At 40.5% G+C, this 19691-nt stretch overlaps 1 protein-coding gene across 1 annotated transcript in view; it reads right to left on the reverse strand.

Annotated features, from left to right (window-relative positions):
• LOC311485741 (neural-cadherin) overlaps positions 1 to 12898 on the reverse strand; it is a gene marked incomplete at both ends in the record, with an annotated part of 265222 nt that extends 252324 nt beyond the window's left edge. The window contains one exon of the mRNA XM_084541334.1: positions 11836 to 12898. Within this exon, the coding sequence (XP_084397460.1) occupies positions 11836 to 12898 (1063 nt within the window). The remainder of the gene's footprint in view (positions 1 to 11835) is intronic.
• Between the last annotated feature and the right edge of the window lie 6793 nt (positions 12899 to 19691).

Genomic DNA, 19691 nt, shown 5'->3' on the forward strand with positions numbered 1-19691 from the left:
ATGGAAGAAAAGGTTGGCTATGATCACAGGTCATGATGAGGGACAGGAGCAGGCAGCAAGGGAAACATTTATATTATAAAACAATGCTATCACTTTGTCCTCTCTTCCACATTAAGTTGCAGGCAGGATGGCAGCAGAAAATGTCATTTGAATGACTCCAGGACCACAAGACTGGGTACTTCCCATGCATCTGATACTGTGTCAACATTCCAGCTTTTCCTCTCTTCTGTCAGAGAATAAAATGTGAAGAATGGAAGACCATCAATGTGACTGACGTTCATGCCCACATGGGGCAGCTAACTGCCGTGTGCAGGTCCTGAGATGAGGCTGGCTGTAGTCTGAAATGCTGAGGTGGGACCAATATTTTACGCCACCATGTCCCTGGAAATGTTCGGACCCACATCAACTAATTTGACAATCGTGAGACAAGAGCTGCTCAATGTTTCACTGACAGAGTAGCAGTTGTGATGGTTATACATTGTTATCTAATAAATCCTAACAGTTCTTTCCATTTCACTTTCAACAAAATAGATCAAATTCATTATGACTGTTATGCTTTCATGTTTAAGGTAAGACAATGATAATGATATAGTAGATAATATATTTTTCCACAAAAAATAGTGGTGTAAGCATGATTAAGGATTAATCCAGTTTACTATTACAAATCTACCCATGGCTCCTGGCACTGTCTATATGCATGTAAGCAGCCCTATCTGCTGTAGCAGGACCCCAACACCCCCAAGTTGCCAGAGTCTACTTACTCCTTGTATAGCTCAGATCTCTTTGCGTTGAAAACAAGAATAATTTGGGGTTTTGTAAGTGCTCTCAGATTGCTCTTGGTGTAATTTGTTTGGCCGCTTTGATGCCACAACCAAGGTGGACCAGGTGGTATACGCAGCCAAGAGCCTGGACATTAGTCTGGCTGCTTTTTAGTCTGCTAATGGCCAAATTGTGTCTGCCTTTCATTACACTTTACTCATTACAATGCTTCTTTTTCTCCTGGAAAGAGGACAAAAAAAGAAGCCCACAGTTAATAAAATCACCTCACTGACAAGAGCTATGATATAGACTTTGATCAAATGAAACTGAACCAAAATGTCCAAGCTAATTAAATGAAATGAGGTCAACACAGTGCAGTTCCATCACCACAAAGCATCGGACAACTTTTCCTGTAGGTTTTCAGCAGTACTTACATTGTATGTTGACATTTCCATTTCTATATCTTAATCAAGCTCCACAGCTATGGCACCTGTTTAGCAAAAGTGTCCAGTAACTTTAAGCTCTAACAGAGGAACATTAGCAGGCAATGTGGTTTTCTTATTTATTTCAATGTGAGGCATTGCATAAGGAGTACAGGGCAGTCATCACCAACTTTGTAGACTGGTATGCTCTGAACCACCTGCACATCAGTGCCAACAAGACAAAGGAGGTGGTGATCAACTTCAGCAGGAAACCACTTCACACTGCTCCGGTGATCATCCAGGGCTTGGACATCGAGGTCGTGGAGGAATACAGCTACCTGGGTGTTCACCTCAACAATAAACTGGACTGGACACACAATAGAAATGCCCTGTACAAGAAGGGCCAGAGTCGTCTTCACCTGCTGAGGCTAGGTCCTTTGGGGTGTGCAGGACACTGCTCAGGACTTTCTATGACGCTGTCACCATCCTGGTCTGCTGGAGCAATGGGAGTTCAGAGAGGGACAGGAAGAGACTCAACAAGCTGGTCAGACAGGCCGGGTCTGTCCTGGACTGCTCTCTGGACTCCATCGAGGAGGTGGGTGAGAGGAGGATGTTAGCCAAGCTGACATCAACCATGGACAACCCCTCTCACCTACTGCAACAGACTGTGGGGGACCTAAGCAGCTCCTTCAGCAGCAGACTGCTACATCCACGCTACTAGAAGGAACACTACCACAGGTCCTTCATCCCAACTGCCATCAGGCTGTACAACACCAGCCTGAGTCAACAATAACCCACACCCTAGACTTGGCCTCGTTTTTGGTTTTTACAGCTATTTTTTGCACAAATAAATTTGCTTTTTGCATTGGCTTATTTTACACAAACCACTACCTCACTGTCTTATAGTTTTATAGTTTTGGCAATTATTTATTTGTAAAGTTTCTACCACCACACTGTACATATAGAATGTCTTTATATTTCTATTTTTCTCTATATAGATATTTTTCTCTAAAGTTCTTTCATTTGGTTTGATACTTGCACAAACTTATATCTTTTTGGGGACTGTTCTATCCTTGAATCCAATTCTTCCAGTTTGCTTTGGCACTAGATGTTAAAGCTAATACGCTACACACTATCATCTACTTTACAGGGGGGGAATTTTGCAGAGCCATCAGATAGGCTTGGTGGTTATGCCTACCATCAACCATAGAATGGTTAAAATATAGTAAAGTAAAGGTGATTTATGGGAAAGTATTTGAACAAGAGCAGGAGAGAAGGGTAAAATATGGGAGAAACCCAGGAAAAATGGGATGGTTTACAGATGTGATATGAATGACGATGACTGCTTGTTCTGCTTCTGCAGTAATCTGCTTTCAGCACTGTTAAGGACAGAGCACTGGTATTATGTGATGAGAGTTCTTAAAGCCTTTCTGATCAGTTTCAGCTTTAGGTGATTTGGCTCTTAGTATGGTGTACAATTACATATACAGATAGGGCCTAGTAACGTATTGAAAATAAATAAAATGGAGGCCATGGCATAGAGAACGAGGAAATGCTATAGACAGACAGTATAGCTTATTAACATTTTAAAACAGATGTTTGACATGTTGGGGTATAAGCCAGTTCCCTTTCCTGGCTGAGAGTGAGATGACAACATGTCCACTAAATTAGCAGTGTTGAGCATCGGGACTAGGAACTCAGGAAAAAATTGCACAGAAGTGTTTTTATACAGATTAGAATAGATCAGATATAACTTATTATTATTAATTTGTGACCTACTGGTAGGTGTTCTCTTTCATTTTTAAACAAAGCGAGGTTAGCTCCCCCCCCCCCATTTCCAGTCATTATCCTTAGCAAAGCCACCCTTACCTGCTATAATAGCTCTGTCTCCGTCAGACTGACATGACGAAGGCAGGCTATGATCTTTTCATTTAGCGCACCAAGAAAGCAAATTCAATTATTTCTCAACTTGTCATTATGTATGATGGCTGACTGTGCAAATAGATAGGGACGAATTTATATTTACAGTTTAGATAACCGTCTTCCCTAAACTTACTAGATTTATTTAGAGTTTTCACAGAATTTACAAACTGATTAAAGCCCTGTGGTACAATGTTAAAGCAGTCATTTTCCACGCATGTCCTTTTAATTTTGATTATTCCCATTTATTCCCTCTCAGGCACATCTCTAGTCTGGCTACCAGTGCTGTAGGCCTCTGTAGAAAAGCTTCTAGGGATTCAGCTATGGAAATAATATTGTAGTTCTTTTCTAGCCAGCTGTGGTCCTTGATCATTACCACACTGTTCTGTAGTCGAGCTCGTTAACCTGTTCACCTGTTGTCTTCATATTGGTTTCCACTAGAGGACCTTCCGGTTTGACTTCCTGATCCTCAAACAATCAGGCTGCAATAACAAGCACTTGTATGAATGTATGGTAGTCTTACAATTCAGCAATTCACTGGTGGCTTTCACTTTGCAGTATGTCACTGAAACGTTTTTGAAAGTCTTCTGTATAATAAAATGTGTGTTGTCTGCATGTATCAGTTTCTCCACGGTGAAAGAAAGCCAACTAGAATTAAACCAAATTACTAGACTCAAATATGTCAACAGTTACTGGATGGACCTCCTTGAACATTTGCATTCCCCCTGGTCCCCAGATTGTACTGGACACCAGGAGGTCAAAACTGTCCTCAGCTCGGACCTCCTGTGATCAAAATAGTTTGGTGAATTAGTTAAAATGTTCATACAGACATATACGTTTTTCAGAGATCTACAATAACGATATCATCAGTGATCTGTTGAACTTGATGCTTCAACAGATACATTTATTGTCACGCTCCAGGAACACAGTTTAAACACATTCAAATATTCTAACAATTTATGTGTACAAGAGGCATAAGCTGGGTGGAAATAATACCTGGGAAATGAAAGAATAGATTATTCTTATAGTTACACTTCTCCCTACAGTCTTCAGTAATTACATGACTGCCAAAGCATTTCAGACTTTAAAAGGTTTCTTTTGGTCTATGCAGAAGAAAGTCCATAAAGTTAAAAGCACTAATTTTAAGGTGATTTTTTTGAAAGGTGAGAAATTGAAATAACTACTTGACATTAAATGATGAAAAGCTTTTTAAGGTTCAGCGCTGATGGACTGCAGGTCAGGACTGAATGAGGCTACAGCCTGTCTCCAACTCTTTTCAGCCTGATGCAGAGACAAGTATTTCAAATGAATTGTTGCTGTCCTAATGTTGGTATAATTCATCTTAACATTGCTTCATCAGTGGAGATGATGTTAGATTTCACGGACTGAAAGGTGGTTAAATCCGAGACCAAACAAGCATCTGTTTGTTCTGAATTACTGAATATTACAGGTTGTCACAACTGCACTGACTTCGCCGACTTCATGAAATTTTGGCCTCCTCTCTTGGCATCTGCACTGCATTTGGAATGAAATCAAACTGAACAGGAATAAAGCAATGCACTTCTACACTAAATGTTGCTGAAACTTTCACAGTATCTGGAAATGATAGCCGATGGAAGGAGTCTACTTATCTTGTGCAAGATACTGTAGATTTCACAAAGTCAAAGTCAAAAGTCAAAGTCAGCTTATTGTCAATTCTGACACATAAACAGGATTGAAATTACTTTCCTCAAAGGCATACGATGCAGCAACTTAAACACAAAATGTACAAATATGAGATAAAAAAATGTAAAAAATAAGGAAGATATATATATATACATTTATATATACACACACACACACACACACACATATATATATACACGTATATATGTATGCACACACATACACACATACATCAGCAAAAAAACAATGTGAGACTATGTTGTCACTTAGGCTTATATGAACCTTTAGTTCCTATACTTGATCTGACATTTTCCATGTACATTCCTCTCTGTGTTTGAGCTTCATGTATTGTATACATTTAAACTGAATCTTAGTTCCGCACAAAGTTTGAACTCGACAGTTTTAACTGTCATTTCAACTCTCGATGTTTCAACCTTAGCAACAAAGGTTTGGATTAATTTCTTTCAACATCTTAAACTTTGGGTTTTGCTGTCATATTAATAGAACACAGGTAAGCTTTCTTCAGAAAATCTGCCCTCATTTATGATGTCAAAAACTACCATCCAAAACTCCAAGCTCTTTTAATGAGTCATTGTTTATCTTTATGGTACCAAGCAATTTCCCTTTTCACCTGTGCTCACAGCAGATCATACAGTAACTGAACTAAAACTCAAGACTGGGATTTCAAGAAACCAAAGATGGCAAACCATTGGTGAAAGACTTAGAGTCACAAATCTGAATGTGAGTGAAGAAAATCAGGACTGTGTGTTTCTCTCTGCAGCAGCCCATCGGAGATACACAAAACACAAGTGAAAAGAACAATCAGAGCTGCCTCTGGAAGCTATATAATTGTAGTGAAAGCTTGGTCGAGACTTTTAAATTCTGATGTTTCTTAATGAACTATTTACATAAAAGACACGAAGACAATGAAAAAAAAAAGGATCATTGGGCACTGAAGAGAAAGAAAGCAAAACGTAGTGAGTCGGTGAAAGTCTGCTGTGAGATGCAGTTTAACCAGGGTGAAACTCCTTGATGAAACCACAGTCTCTCTGGATAATAAGCTGAACTGTGTGCTGACTGTGTGTATCTCACTGTGTTTATATTTATTTATTTCTTTGTCTGTATGACAGACAAAGAAATGCAATGAAATTAGTGCCCCCCAAAAAAGAAAAGAAAGAAACACTGAAGTGTCTTCATGGAGTTTGTGTGGACTAATGCAGCTAACCATGGGTGTGTACTTATTTCGTATGCATACACGTGTGTGCACAGAAGCCCAAGAATGTGCTAGTTTGTACATTTTGAAGGAACAAATTAATGCAGACTGTTCAATCTCAATAAACAAAAGACGAGTAACATATGCGGCTAATAGGCTTTGCCTCTGTCGTCCATCTGGAATGAAATGTATTTTAGAAACTTGGAACACCCAATGTTATATTTTTGTGGAAAATGTACAGTACATATATGTGTATCAATGCATGTGTGTTTGAAATGTAGACTGGCTGCATAAGCATCTGCATTTACATGACCAAGAAGCCTAAATTCACAGCTCATTTTGGTCATTGTGTTAACACAGCTTCTTCATGTGTTTCTGCGTTTCTGTTTGTCTATGTGCATGTGTGTTCGGTGCAGTTGTAAGTGGCAGAATCTGTGTGAGATCAACCAACAGTTTCCTTGATTAAAAGCCAGCTGTCTCTCTTCATTAATCAAAATCCCATGCTCGCACACACAGTCTCCACGCACACTTGCAGGACCAACACAGGCACGTCTGAGCTCTTAAAAATGTGAATCTTTTAATTTTGCAATATTTCTAGGAAGAAAGTGACAAATCTCAACTGCAGAAATGCAGAAATTATGTTTTGATTTATTTTGACACATCCATAAGTCACCATTTACACAAATTCTCTGAAGTGATTTAATGTTTGCAAATTGTTTATTGAAACTGACTTTGCAACAGTTATGTATTAAAAAGTATAAAATTGTGACACAGTGGTGTAATTATTAGGACTAACACTGCACAGCTAGAAGGTACTGGTTTCGAACCGTCCAACCAGCTGGCCAGATGGGGGCTTTCTGTGCAGAGTTTGTGCCTGTATGGGTTTTCTTTGGGTGCTCTGTCTTCCTCCCTTGTTCCAAAGACATGCATGTTAGGTTAATTGGTGAGTCTAATTTGGCTGTAGGTGTGGATGTGAGTGTGAATGGTCATTTGTCTTTCTGTGTTAGCCCTGCGATAGAGTGGCAATCTGTCTAGGGTGTACCCTGCCTCTCACCCCATGACAGCTGGGGTAGGATGGATGGATATAAAATTGCATTTTACATTGTACATTGTGTTCTTTATGCTGTTAGCATAGTAAACATAAAGTGTTCTTGAGGCACACTATGTATAATCATGTAAATTTGGTAAAACAACTAAAGAAATATAATGATATGGAGGTTTTAAAATTCTTTAAAATCGCAATTATCACCCGTTTCTAAATTATCTCCTTTTCCACATTGTTAAATTGCTGCACATAAACAGCAATTTAACTGAAGAACTTCTGAGTCTGCACAGGACACAAGTGGAATTAGCTGACATCCTATTTATTTCTTTTAAATCTCAAACAAACAACTTGGATGGTGGTAATAAAACAAATGACTTCCTATAATACGGAAGGTTTGCTAACATTACTGATCCCACTGAGAATCATCCCAGAGGCTCAGTGCAGCTCTCTGCTTGTTTTGTTATGTTCTTAACTCTTCACACTGCTAAACGTAGATATGGCACCTGAAACCTTTTTTTTTTTTTTCCTTTGAGGAATATAAAAATCTTCTCTCAAAAACTCGATTACAAATCTTTACAGCTTTGACAGCTCTCAACACATATACACGCACAAAGCTTTGTTGTAGTCAAACACTCCTCATGTGGCGAGAGTCCTGTAGAACCCCTCTGCTCCTCTCCTTGTGAATACATTAATTACATTAAAGTGACCACTGAAGATAAATTACGATACAAATGGCTAACTTCTCTGTAATTAATCCTTTTGTTCAACATTATCCAGGTCTCTTGTCCTAAAGGGCCTGTTCAGACCTTGCATCAAGATCCGATCTGGGGTATTCTATCATGTAAAGTACAGGTGTGAACAACCCCAGTCACATTAAAGTCACATTAAAGACCATCTATACTCTACAGGGGTGCTCCTGCGTCAGTGGCGTTTTGTCTCATTTATTCAGAAAAAACTATGGTATGAATAGCCATGTTGAGAAATATTTCCTCATTCACCAATGTCTTTGTGCAGGCCTAACTAACATCAGGGCGGAGATAAATAATAACTTAACTTCAGCGTGTGCTAAAATCATGACGCACACACATAAAACAGCACTGTCCTTGGTTCTGGAGCAGCGGTAGAGATACATTAGAGACAGTAGTTAGAGACAATAGCTGTTTAAATATTTTACTGCACCCCAGGTGAATGTGACATTTATTTGCGAAAGAGCGCGAAACTGAGATCGGATCTGGAGATGCAGTTGGTGACGCATGTTAATGCCAGGTCTGAACACACGTACCTCAAGCTGGTCACTTTCGATCGGATAGCCCAGATTGGATCTTAATGCAAGGTCTGAACAGGTCCAAAGACTGTCATAGTCAGAAGAGATATGATCATTAGTTTCTCTACAAGCTCTTGTCTATTTGAGGCAGTGCTAAGCTTGATAGTTTAAGTATGGAAGATACCATAATAGAGATAGGAGAAGGAAATAAAATATGACAAGAAAAACGTGTCTTTTTCAATGAGTGATGCAAGTGATGCTCTGAAGACTAAGTAACGAAATGAATCATTTCACTCATAAACCACATTAATAATTTCATTAATCATTGTGCCAAGAGAACTCACTACAGTCAAGGAACGGCCTCATATTGGCTGTTTTAGAGGGGGAGGAAGAACGCTTGGGGGAAATTAATGGGCACTGACTGGCTGCTTTTATAGGGGCTGGCACAGTATTGAACGACTTGTGAAAATGAGGAGCTTGGAATATCAAACCCAAAACCTGAGTGTACAAATATATACAGGTTTATGTTTGAGGAAAAAGCAGAGGGTGATATTACCTGGTTTGAAATGAAGAGCATAGCCTTATGAACTCCAACATAAACAATGTATTTTCATACTCGCAATATGAGTAATACAACCACACTCACACACACATTCAGCTCTATCTCACACTTGCTGAGTGGACCCCAAACGCAAACAACAAGATATCATTGCTCCCAAGTAGTAATGCTTTCAGCCTCACACACACACACCCACATCTGTCCCTCTAAGAATCATGTCAGAGGCTTTCTATCTCGCACTCTAAAACTGTGCCCTTACTAAACTAAATCCCTGGAGTAAGAGTGAAAATAAGAACGACAAAGTAAGAGAGCAAGAGAGAGAGAGGTAGGGAAAGCAAGGCAGGGAGACAGACAGAGAGAATGAGATGGGATTACAGGGATAATGCGAGCAGATGGAGGGAGGTCGAGGTTCCAGCAGGACTCTCCACTCCAAACAGATTAAAAGACTTCAACCAGGCCACCAACAACCACAAGGATGCTGCGTTCCTCCTGTTTGAGACACCGAGCTGAACCAGCCCCCCACCACCACCCCCACCACCACCACTGGCCTCTGCTGCTTCGTACTGAAAGACGGCAAGTGTTCATTTCCGGGCTTAGCAAACAGTTAAGTCATGGTAATGTGTTTCAACCCATGCCCCCTTCCTTCCCTCCAATCAAACTCATAAAAGGTTAGGCTTTTAGGCTTTTTTTCACGAGCCATCCATTTAGGAAACATTTATGCTAATCCTCCTCTTAAAACTTTATATATTAACATGCATCCTGTTAGAGCTGGGTGGATGTACCCGTTCATTCAAGATTTAATCATCCAAATAAGCACTAGTGAGAATGGGATTTAGCCACATAAGAACAATGTGTGATGTGTCTTTAATCTTCAAATACACTAATCAAATATACTTACCTCATCCTTATTGCATCTGACTGGATCACATATTAAAATACAATTCCTACGTAGTCAATTTTAATTTCATAAAAAAGGCACGAGCCCCATGCATACACTATTAACAGCTTCTACAAATAAAAATACCACAGTTTTGTTCATCCTCCATCAATGTCCTAACAATTAAATGTTCTAGAAACTTATTATGCCATCTGTCTTATGTGTGTGTGTTGATTGCTGTTAATTTGTGGGAAAAAAAAATATATAAAAATGTAGCCTGTCAGAAAAGATGAGTGAGGAAACAATTTTCATCTGCTGGTGAAATTTGTTCTACTTGCTTTGGTTACAAAAAGGTTTGCATTCCTGCCTACAGCAATGCACCTTGGGTAAACATGGGCGGAAAAACTCCCAAGTGAGTAACTGCTTAGAATGAAACCACAACTGGACAAAAGCTACGTCTCGTGAGGGGATGGTGTAAGGTTAAATGTGAAAGGTGCCACATTTGACGCTGAAAACGCGTCATTTTCTCATCAGTACTGATGTGTTTAAAAGGAAATTGCTGTGACAGTTAGCCAGCATTGCACATAGTTACTGGAAGTGTAAATTAGCTATGTGTGCCAGGAGCAGGCTCAGCTTCTTTTCTGCATCAGGATAGCTCACATTACCAAGACCAATAGGCCACATTGATTAGGTCACTACTCCAGTCAAATACTGTTAACTGTTCTTAATGGAACAAGTGTCTTTCCAGTAAATGTGTACAATCAGATGCACTGACGGATAAACAGATACACAGGTAGAGCCAAGTGTACTCTCAGTATTAGACCTTTTTGTATATGATACATGATGTTTTTACCGTGTATATTCTAGTTTCCAGTGCTGTGTCAGTCAGTTTGCCCAGAGATTCTGAGATTCATTCCTTAACATATGCATTTATTAATGTGAATGTGGCTGCACTATCTCTCTGTCTCTCTGCCCTCTCTCTGTTTTATCCGCAGGTGATAATTAACCTGTTGGTACGATGGCCGCTATGTGGCTTGCTTCTCCCCTGACATCCTAGCATCTGTTGCTGCTGGCACCCGCAGCAGACACATACGCACTGCCCTAATTTATCTAAGCACATGAATCATCATCAACACTGATGAATGTCACTCAGTTTAACCTCCATTGTAAACACTGGACACTCTGACACAGACTCTTGTGGGAATGCTTGAATTTTTCTCATCTCACAGTCTGAGCAATGTTCAACCTGGTTTCGTGAATGTGAGGTCACTTGAGAATATTGTTTCTGAAAACTGAGGCTGCAAGGTATCTCAGTGGCTAGTGTTACAAAATAGAATCGTGGTCACAATCCTATTTGAGGTGATTGGGGTCTATACTACAGTATATGTATGGAGTTTCCTCACACCTAACAGAAACTACCCCCATGACCTGCCACCAACTTCCACCAACACTCAAGATGCAGTGCACACTGACTGCCCACTCTCCATATTCCTATTCCAAGCAAATAGGGTTTCTAACACCATGTCCAATATGACAATAATCTGACATAATTTAGTTAAGAAAAAATATATTTAACATTTGTCCAAAATGTACTCAATATAACGTCCTCGAAAGGAAGACGTTTTAGGGAGGGGATAGCACTGTGCACCATCATTAACCCATACATTTTTATTTGTGATCGGACAATAAAGATTTAGCACATTGGTTTCAGGCTTTAGTGCTTTTTAGTCAGGCTTTTCTATAAAAAATGATACATTCCATACGGTAATATCATAAAAAAGTTGTCAATCAAATGAAAGCGAGTGCGTAAGGACATTCTCCATCTCCGTGCGTATTTACGCACGCAATGAAGGCAAAGTGGCGAATTTCACACAGGTGTATAAGAGAGACGAGAATGTGTTCCTCGTAAAATTAAGTACAAATTATGTTTTATTGCTCAACTTGTGCAGTGAAGGCACACAGGAAATGCGCAAAGAAACCGATGTGTTCAGTTACTGTGTCTCACTCCCTCCTCGTCTTCCTCTTAGACTGTTAGCAGTCTAAGAGGATATATACACACACACAGACAGCGGGTCGCTCACTCACACACATGCGCTTTATCTTTGTCTCACCTCTTTTATCCTGTACTTTGACAGTGATCTCCACCAGAGGCTCAGTCTCGCGGTCCAGTCTCCGTGATATCACTATATCCCCGCTGTCCCGACTCACGCTGACCGGAGAGCTCTCCACGTCGGGCTCCACCAGCTCAAACGTGGCCGACTGAAACCTCACCGGGTTCAGGTTCATCACCACTGAACCGATCCCCGCATCCTCGGATACATTGATGAAAACAGGGTTGTCCGACTCCAGCACTGACCTGGATCTCCGCGCTGGAACCTTCATTTGCGAATTCGGTTTCCGATTCCCCGGTTGGGGGTTCATTGCGGGCGCCACGGGCCATTGCCGTGGATTTATTTCCACTGCGATGCTTTGGCTTGTGCGAGCTGGCCACCCGCGGTCCCGGGCAAATATTTGAAACTTAATAGGTTCGTCCAGACCGAGGATGGAGTCAACAAGAAGAATATCACCAGTTTTGGGAACCGCGTAAAAACTCCCGTTTTTGGGTAAAGCAAAGTAGATGAGCTCAGCATTCTTGCCACTGTCGCCGTCCCGCGCGGTGACCGTGTAGATCGCCGTGCGGAGCGCTGTGGCATCGTCCAGGCTCAGTTTTACATCGGAATCTGGGAAACTTGGCTGGTGGTCGTTGGTGTCCAGAACGTCCACTTTGATGGATGCCACCTCGGCGACAAGTTGAGTCTCGTCCTCCTCTTCCCGGAAGAGTCCCACGCATTGTCCGCAACATAAACCCAGACCCAGAGCGTATTCAGCCCGCTCCTCTCTGTCCAAAACCCCAGAAGTCTTCAATAAAATATGCCCTCGTTTGTGGTGCGCAAGGACTCTGAAATTCTCGCTCCCCTCTCCCAGGAGTTTGAAGTGCGCTGCCGCTGAAGCGGATTCGCCGGCACCGCACAACCTTTGCGAGTTGAGCCGCTTTAACGGGACGCTCAGGCCGTTGACCCGGGAACCCGGCGATGAGTTCTCAAATACATGGCCGTGAAAAAATGGCATCTGCTCCATGGTCCTGTTCCCGACTGCGCACGAAATCAAAGCTGGTAAAAATGCGACCCAAAACATGACTGGGTATCTCTTTGGTTCCACTGCACTAAAGCGCTGGTGCTTTGCCGAAATCCATGTGTGCACCCGTTCCTTATAGGGATATGGCTTCTCTTCCGTTAGGATCCAAAACTTTATCAAAGTGGAACGCAGATATTTGTTGGCACCATAGTTAAACTCGAAGCAGGAGAACTTTGTCTCTACGCGCTTGTATTCCTGTCCTCCTTCTCTCCTGCCCTCCTCTGTCTGCTGTCTCACAAGCAGCGCTGTCTGTGTGCGCGCGTTCCGGGAAAAATGCTTCTTACAGCTCGAGTGCGCGCCTACCTCCGTTCGCTTTCACGCTCCCTCTTGCGTGCGTTTTCACAGACCGATCTCGTACGATCCTACTTAATCCACTAGTTGCTGGAAAATGTGCACAATCGATCGACGACTGCACATTTAGAAGGAACCGACTTGTTATGATAAGAAAATCCGTTTTCTGAGTAACTCAGATGTTCTGATGAGACTTTGCTCACGCATGCATTGCCAGAGCAGCCAGGAAAACGCATCTATTCCAGGGCGATGCAGCGTTCAGGGATTCTCTCAAGGGAAAAGGACTTCTCAGCAAAGCAGCAGTAAGTCGAACCAACTCGCGCTAGCACTCACGTACATAAACCCACACAGTACCACAAGTACTAGCGCGCAGGAGTATGCGCGTCTGTCGGTTCGTGTCAGGGAGATCCTCGGGGAAACGACCCGACCTCCTCTTTCTTAGTGATCAATGCCCAGTCTTGCACATCCAAATCCATCACTCCTCTTTCCAATAACACGTCACTACATTAGATTCAAATAATGCAGAATCGATCAATTTAAAACGCTACCAGGGGGGCGAAGAGGAAAGAAAGGCTTACAGTAAATTTCCCAGACAGACAAAGCAGTCTTTTTGTCACAGAGAATCGCTCTATTTCAGAGTCTAAACATGGTATTTTGTTTTTCTTAGTCTCCTGGGGTCTGTGAAAGTTACAGGCAGGTTTCCAGTAAAATGACAACACTTTCCTTAAATTTATTAACTTTATTCAGGTTTCACTCCCACGTTGCCTTTTCTTCACATGTACACTGAATTCAATACGGAATAGACAAAAAGTAATGTGAATCCCTGTTAGTCAATCTGACACCTTTTGTGGATTCAAGTCATTATCTCATCCAAAGCACCAGTCTTCTGCAGGCTTACAAGCTGTTTGAACTCCTACTCACTAAAACATACCCAACTGCAACCTGTGCAGTTTTAAAAGTTTAACATCAGCAATCCTTGGGTACCACACGTTTAAGGCTTCACACCAACAAACGGTGTTCATATATTCAGCCAGTAAGTTTGGTTTTGTGTGGGAGTGAATTTCCATCTGTGTTTAGCATAACATTTAAAATCAGGATGCGAAGGTGAGTTCACTCTGCAGACTTTCAGAAGTGGATAAAAAACGTTTGATGTCGAGGGGATAGACAGGCCTGCAGTACACAAGCTGTCCAAAATGTGTCACAAAGAGCGACGTGCTTGACGTCTGAGCCATTACTTAAATTTCATCATTTTCCACACACAAACACATCAGGAGTCTGTGCAATGCTTCTGTGAAAAACAAACGACTGTAAATGAGCCCAAATAATTATCAGCTTGTGGCCTTGCCTGCGTTCTATGTTTACTTTTTGCCCCACTCCACCAGTGAGCTGCATTTATTTTACTTACTTAAGGCAGCTCTGTTTTCTGTAAAGGAAAGCCCCAGCTGACAACACTGAAAACATATTGCTACTAATTGGTAATTTTCTACTTAAAGATTTCTCCTGCCCTTTTAAAACTCAGGGTAGTAGCCACATATTTTGATTTGTTTGATTAGGATATCTCAGTGGGTTGTTAATTTACTGATTTGGACTTAATGAACTTGAGATACTTATAAAATCTTATCTGGATAATTAATTCTATGGAAGAGCTTTACTCTTGTGCTCTTAGCTTCTGTTGTATTTCATTGCATTATGTAGTAGTTTGTTTGCCCTGTAGCCAGTTTAAAACATATTAATAGACAAAAATAACAACTAATATTGCTATGCAATATATCTGTCTTATAAGCTCATTGTCACAAACACATTTTCGAAGCAAAACAAGCAGAGGGAGAAAAAGAGAGCTGCAGACAGAGATAGATTTGGTCAGCTGTTAAGCCTGACTGTGTAGTAATATTCCCCACTGTAGCAGGGACAATGGCAGAGTGAACATCTGACCGAATCATCTCTTTCTCTCATCTCTTTGTGTCTATATGTGCATCTCTGTTGGATTTAAAATAAAATTCAATATGTATAAAGCATCCCCTGTAATAGTTTGTTTATTCGTATCACAGTCGAGCCTGTCAGTATTACAGGCAGCTTCTCAGCAGATGATGTCTCTGAGAGTCACACATCTCAGGGAGAAAACCAATGGACGTTTCCAGAAACAAAGCACTGAAACGCTGACAAATAGCACTGTTACACACTTGTTGTTAAACTGGAATCTTTCAAGCATTCACTTTAAATAATATGGTAAATGGTCTTGTATTTATATAGCGCTTTTCTATTTGTACTCAAAGTGCAAAATGTTAATTCACAGCCATAGACAAGATTTGTAAAGCTAATGTTTTTCAAATGTGTTGCTATCCTTTAAATTATATGTTGGCCTTATTCAACAGTTCCTCCCCAGAGATGTACAAAATAATTAAAAAAGACCCAAACCAACATTACTTTATGTTAGTTCATATCTCATGACTTTCTCATAGTCCTATTTTATCTGTTATACCCAGCTCCCAGCTTATTGGTTGCTTTTGGAAACATACTGTACAATCTTTAAAAACAGCTCACACACATATAGTTACATTGTGTTGAAAACCAGAAAATATTTTTATTATAGTGAGCATTTCAGAATGCAGTGCCTATGTTCATATTAAATGAAGAACATGTGACCAGGTGCAGTTAAGTCTTTTGGATCTTTTTGAATGTTATGTCCAGAATTGTGAAGCTATTTGCAAAGTGTAGTGCACTAAAACTCTCAGGAAAATCAAAATCATGCTGATTTCCTTAATTATATGGAATCAGATAAAAATTATATAATGAACTTATAATTTATTTTGAGAGATTTTCACACACACAACAGTCATTTGTTGATCCGAACCAAAAAATGTCTTGCAGGCACAACTAGATGCAAACAGCCGCAAGTTGGTCCAATGAAAGAAAGTTGTCCCAGTCTGGAACCATTAAGCGGTTGGTTTATGAAACAAAACAATTTTGGAACGTTCAGACTTTCAAATCAATTACAAGAACTTACATCAGGTTATTGTCAGCGACAGGAGCACAAGGGGAGACACCATGTGTTTAATTAGAAATACAATTTGAAACCAAAACTATGAGTAAACTACACAATTTTGCAAGACATGCTTATCGTCATTAACTAAGTGAGCAGATCTCTCTATACTTTACACTGATCGATAGCAGATGGGCATACGTTGTCAGACTGATAATATACACTGTACACTGGCAGTATTAAGATACCTTTGTAAACTACTGCCAATTTCTTTATCTTCAGGTGACAATGCTTTCCTGTATACTAATATTCTTTCTCATTTGCTGCATAAATACCTGGATGGTGTTAGTTTTTCTCCAGCTGACTTTTGATAATGTTGTGGGACCGTAGTTCAACTGAATCAAATGTATACAATGTAACAAAAATTTGAACCTCGTTGTGGATTCTTGAGTTAAAAGGCGCTCAGACTTACCATAGATTCACCCGTTGCCACACTCAGTTCTTATCAAAATATGATTTTTTTTAACACTCCATGTGGATTTTATTATGTGGCGTGTTTCAACCAATACAGAGAAGAAAAAACAAACACCTGCACCCAGTTGCTTAGTCCTCCAACCAATCAGAGTCATTTTGTTGTAGACAAATTCAACTCCACTGAACTCAGGTAAGGTGTGTAGAGGATGGGGTGAGACAGGCACCTTCTCACAACTTATACATTGTCTGCTATTGGCTTGCCACACTGTGGTGCTAGTGCTAGTGAGCCTACTGAATACCTGCTACTGAAAAGCCTACTAATATGTGTTAAATAACTTGAACTATAATTAAATAACCTGTTATGTTTGCTAATAAGTGAAGCCATTATTTGAGTATGAGTAAAATGGATGAGTAATTAATAACATTTTGCACAACCTGCCCAGTGGTGATTATATATTAACTGGTTCAGTTAGGTTCTTTTGTATCTCAGCAAAAGCTTTGTGCTAGACATGGATCTAGATACAGTGTGGTCTACTAAGAAGCTGTCATTCTTTCTTCTTTATAATCATGATTCTGGCCCACCGATATTGTCATATTTAGATCCCTTGGCTGCCCTTGTCATAAAGTTTGGCTGCCTTCAACAGTGAGCAGCAAAGTGAGAATGGTCGGCACTGAACCTGTCATCTACCATTCATTATCATGACAACTGACGGACTGCGCCAAGGATCATTCAAATCCATGCAGACCCACTAAATCTCAATAAAGTGGAACGTCAATCTGGCTCTGGATCTACTGAGCAGCTTTCACGTCTGGGATTTGTCCCCCTAGAACAAGAACAAGCTGTTAGATTGACACTACACACATTCCCCTAACTGCTATTGATTATTGTGCCCACCAATTTTAACAATCTTCCCGGCCTTAATTCTCTATCTGTCTCCGCACTCCTCTCACTCTGTCTGTCTTATCCTACAACCAAATTTCAATTAGGGGATTATCAGCTGTGGAACACTGTTGACCCCCCAAATCAGGCATTTCACAAATACACCTCATCTTCAAGCTTGATAATGATGCAAACACCTAGGGAAGGGAGAGCAGGTATAGCATGGCTGAGGTTTACAGAGTGTCTGGCAGTGAAAAAAGAGGAAGGTGTGAGTTCATTATCCAGATACAATTTCTCCTTCTCCCACCTGCAACAGGCCAGCCATCAAGGGAAATATCTTGATAGGACGATAAAGAAAACAGAGACAGGGAATATGCTCAATAGCGTTTTGGAAAGACGCCAATTGGGCTTTGCTGCAAACACAATCTGGAGATCCACTGGGCTGTAAATTGGCTGGGTATAATGCTGGTGTGTGTGCTTTTGAATGCTGACATTCGGGTGTGTCAGATAGTGGACAGGGACATTTGGGAATGCTAGCCTGGAGCTGTAAGTCTCCTAACCAACAAAACAAACAAACAGATATCAGTTTTGGATTCCAATCCTGCTCATTTGTCCACATGAAGCTCAGCAACAACCAACACATATCTTTATTATGCTGCTCTACAAGCAGGACTCTTGTTTGATACAAATTAAAGAAAGACAAATTCAACCTTACTTAATCTAATGTAGTTTTTCATGTTCAACTGTGTCCAGCTTTTCAACAACATATGCAAAATGACGCTATTAGTTTAGAAAATAACTTCTTAATCTGAATGCAGGTGAAATACTACACATGTCATAAACACAGTGCATGAAGGGAGATTTGATCTGCCACCTTGTGGTCTTCTTTTAAAAGGACAGACGCAATTGATTAATTCATTTTTCATTGATGAATTAATGGAAGTCTACTGGAGTCCGATGCTGTCTCAAGAATCATTCCATGTATGGAACCTAAAAGCTGCAAAAACATTTGGGGACCTACCAGTGATTTGGAAACAAATATTAAGTCATCTGGTCAGCAGTTGCACCTTTGCATGTACCTGCTCAAGTCTGCACACTGGATGAAACAGTCCAGCATCACTTCATTGCACAACACAGGAATCAGCAGTACTCAAACAAGCAGTACCTCTCACTGTACCTCATCCACGGCAGTCCTAAGTGGCTGGCTACTTACTGTATGTTCACCTGCCGTACTCAGAGGTGGACAGAGTACACACCTTCACTACTTGAGTAAAAGTACAGATACTCCTTGTCAAATATTACTCCAATACAAGTAAAAGTAGCTTAGTCAAAATTTTACTTAAGTAAAGTACTAAAGTATTTGGTTAAAAAAATACTTAAGTAAAAGTATTTAAAAAGTATCTCAGGAAATACAAAAAAGGAAAGTAACTTAATTGTCATTACACAATCCACTCTACAATCCACAGCCTCACTCTTTCTCTTGCAGACAGCTTCCCTCTCTCTCTCTCTCTCTCTCTCTCTCTCTCTCTCTCTCTCTCTTTATACAGTTACGTTTAAAATGCTCATCAGCAATTTAACAAACATTAAGCTAGCTAACGTCAGTAGCTACTTTACATACCGTGACGTGCTTTTTCACGTTGGAAGAGGGCCACGGGTGCTCGATGGGAGTTTCTCCAGGTGTTTCTCCAGTTTCTTCCTGCATTGTATGGATTGTATGGCATGACGTAGCGAATCAGCAGAAACAGTTTATTTTCTCAGAATTTTGAAAAAAATAAAATAAAAAAATAATCAGCTGACGTAAGCTCAAAAGTAGCGTAACGAGAGCATCAACAGAAATGTAGTGGAGTAAAAAGTACAATATTTGTCCTTCAAATGTATTGGAGTGAAAGTAAAAGCATCCCCCAAAAATAATACTCAAGTAAAGTACAGATACTCAAAAAATGTACTTAAGTACAGTACTCAAGTAAATTGACTTCGTTACTGTCCACCACTGGCCGTACTGGCAGCATGGTGTGTAAACGAAAAGGTGTACTGTCATGCACAGCAGTCAGCTACTGCCAAAGACAACAAAGGGCAAATCTAACAACAAGCCACACCTTGTTATTTGTCTCAATTGCTTTTTGAGTGGAGAACAACAGGAGAAACTGAGGAGAGGCAGTGGGGATATC

This window comes from Chelon labrosus (assembly GCF_963514085.1).
Source record: "Chelon labrosus genome assembly, chromosome: 3".
Lineage (NCBI taxonomy): Eukaryota > Metazoa > Chordata > Actinopteri > Mugiliformes > Mugilidae > Chelon > Chelon labrosus.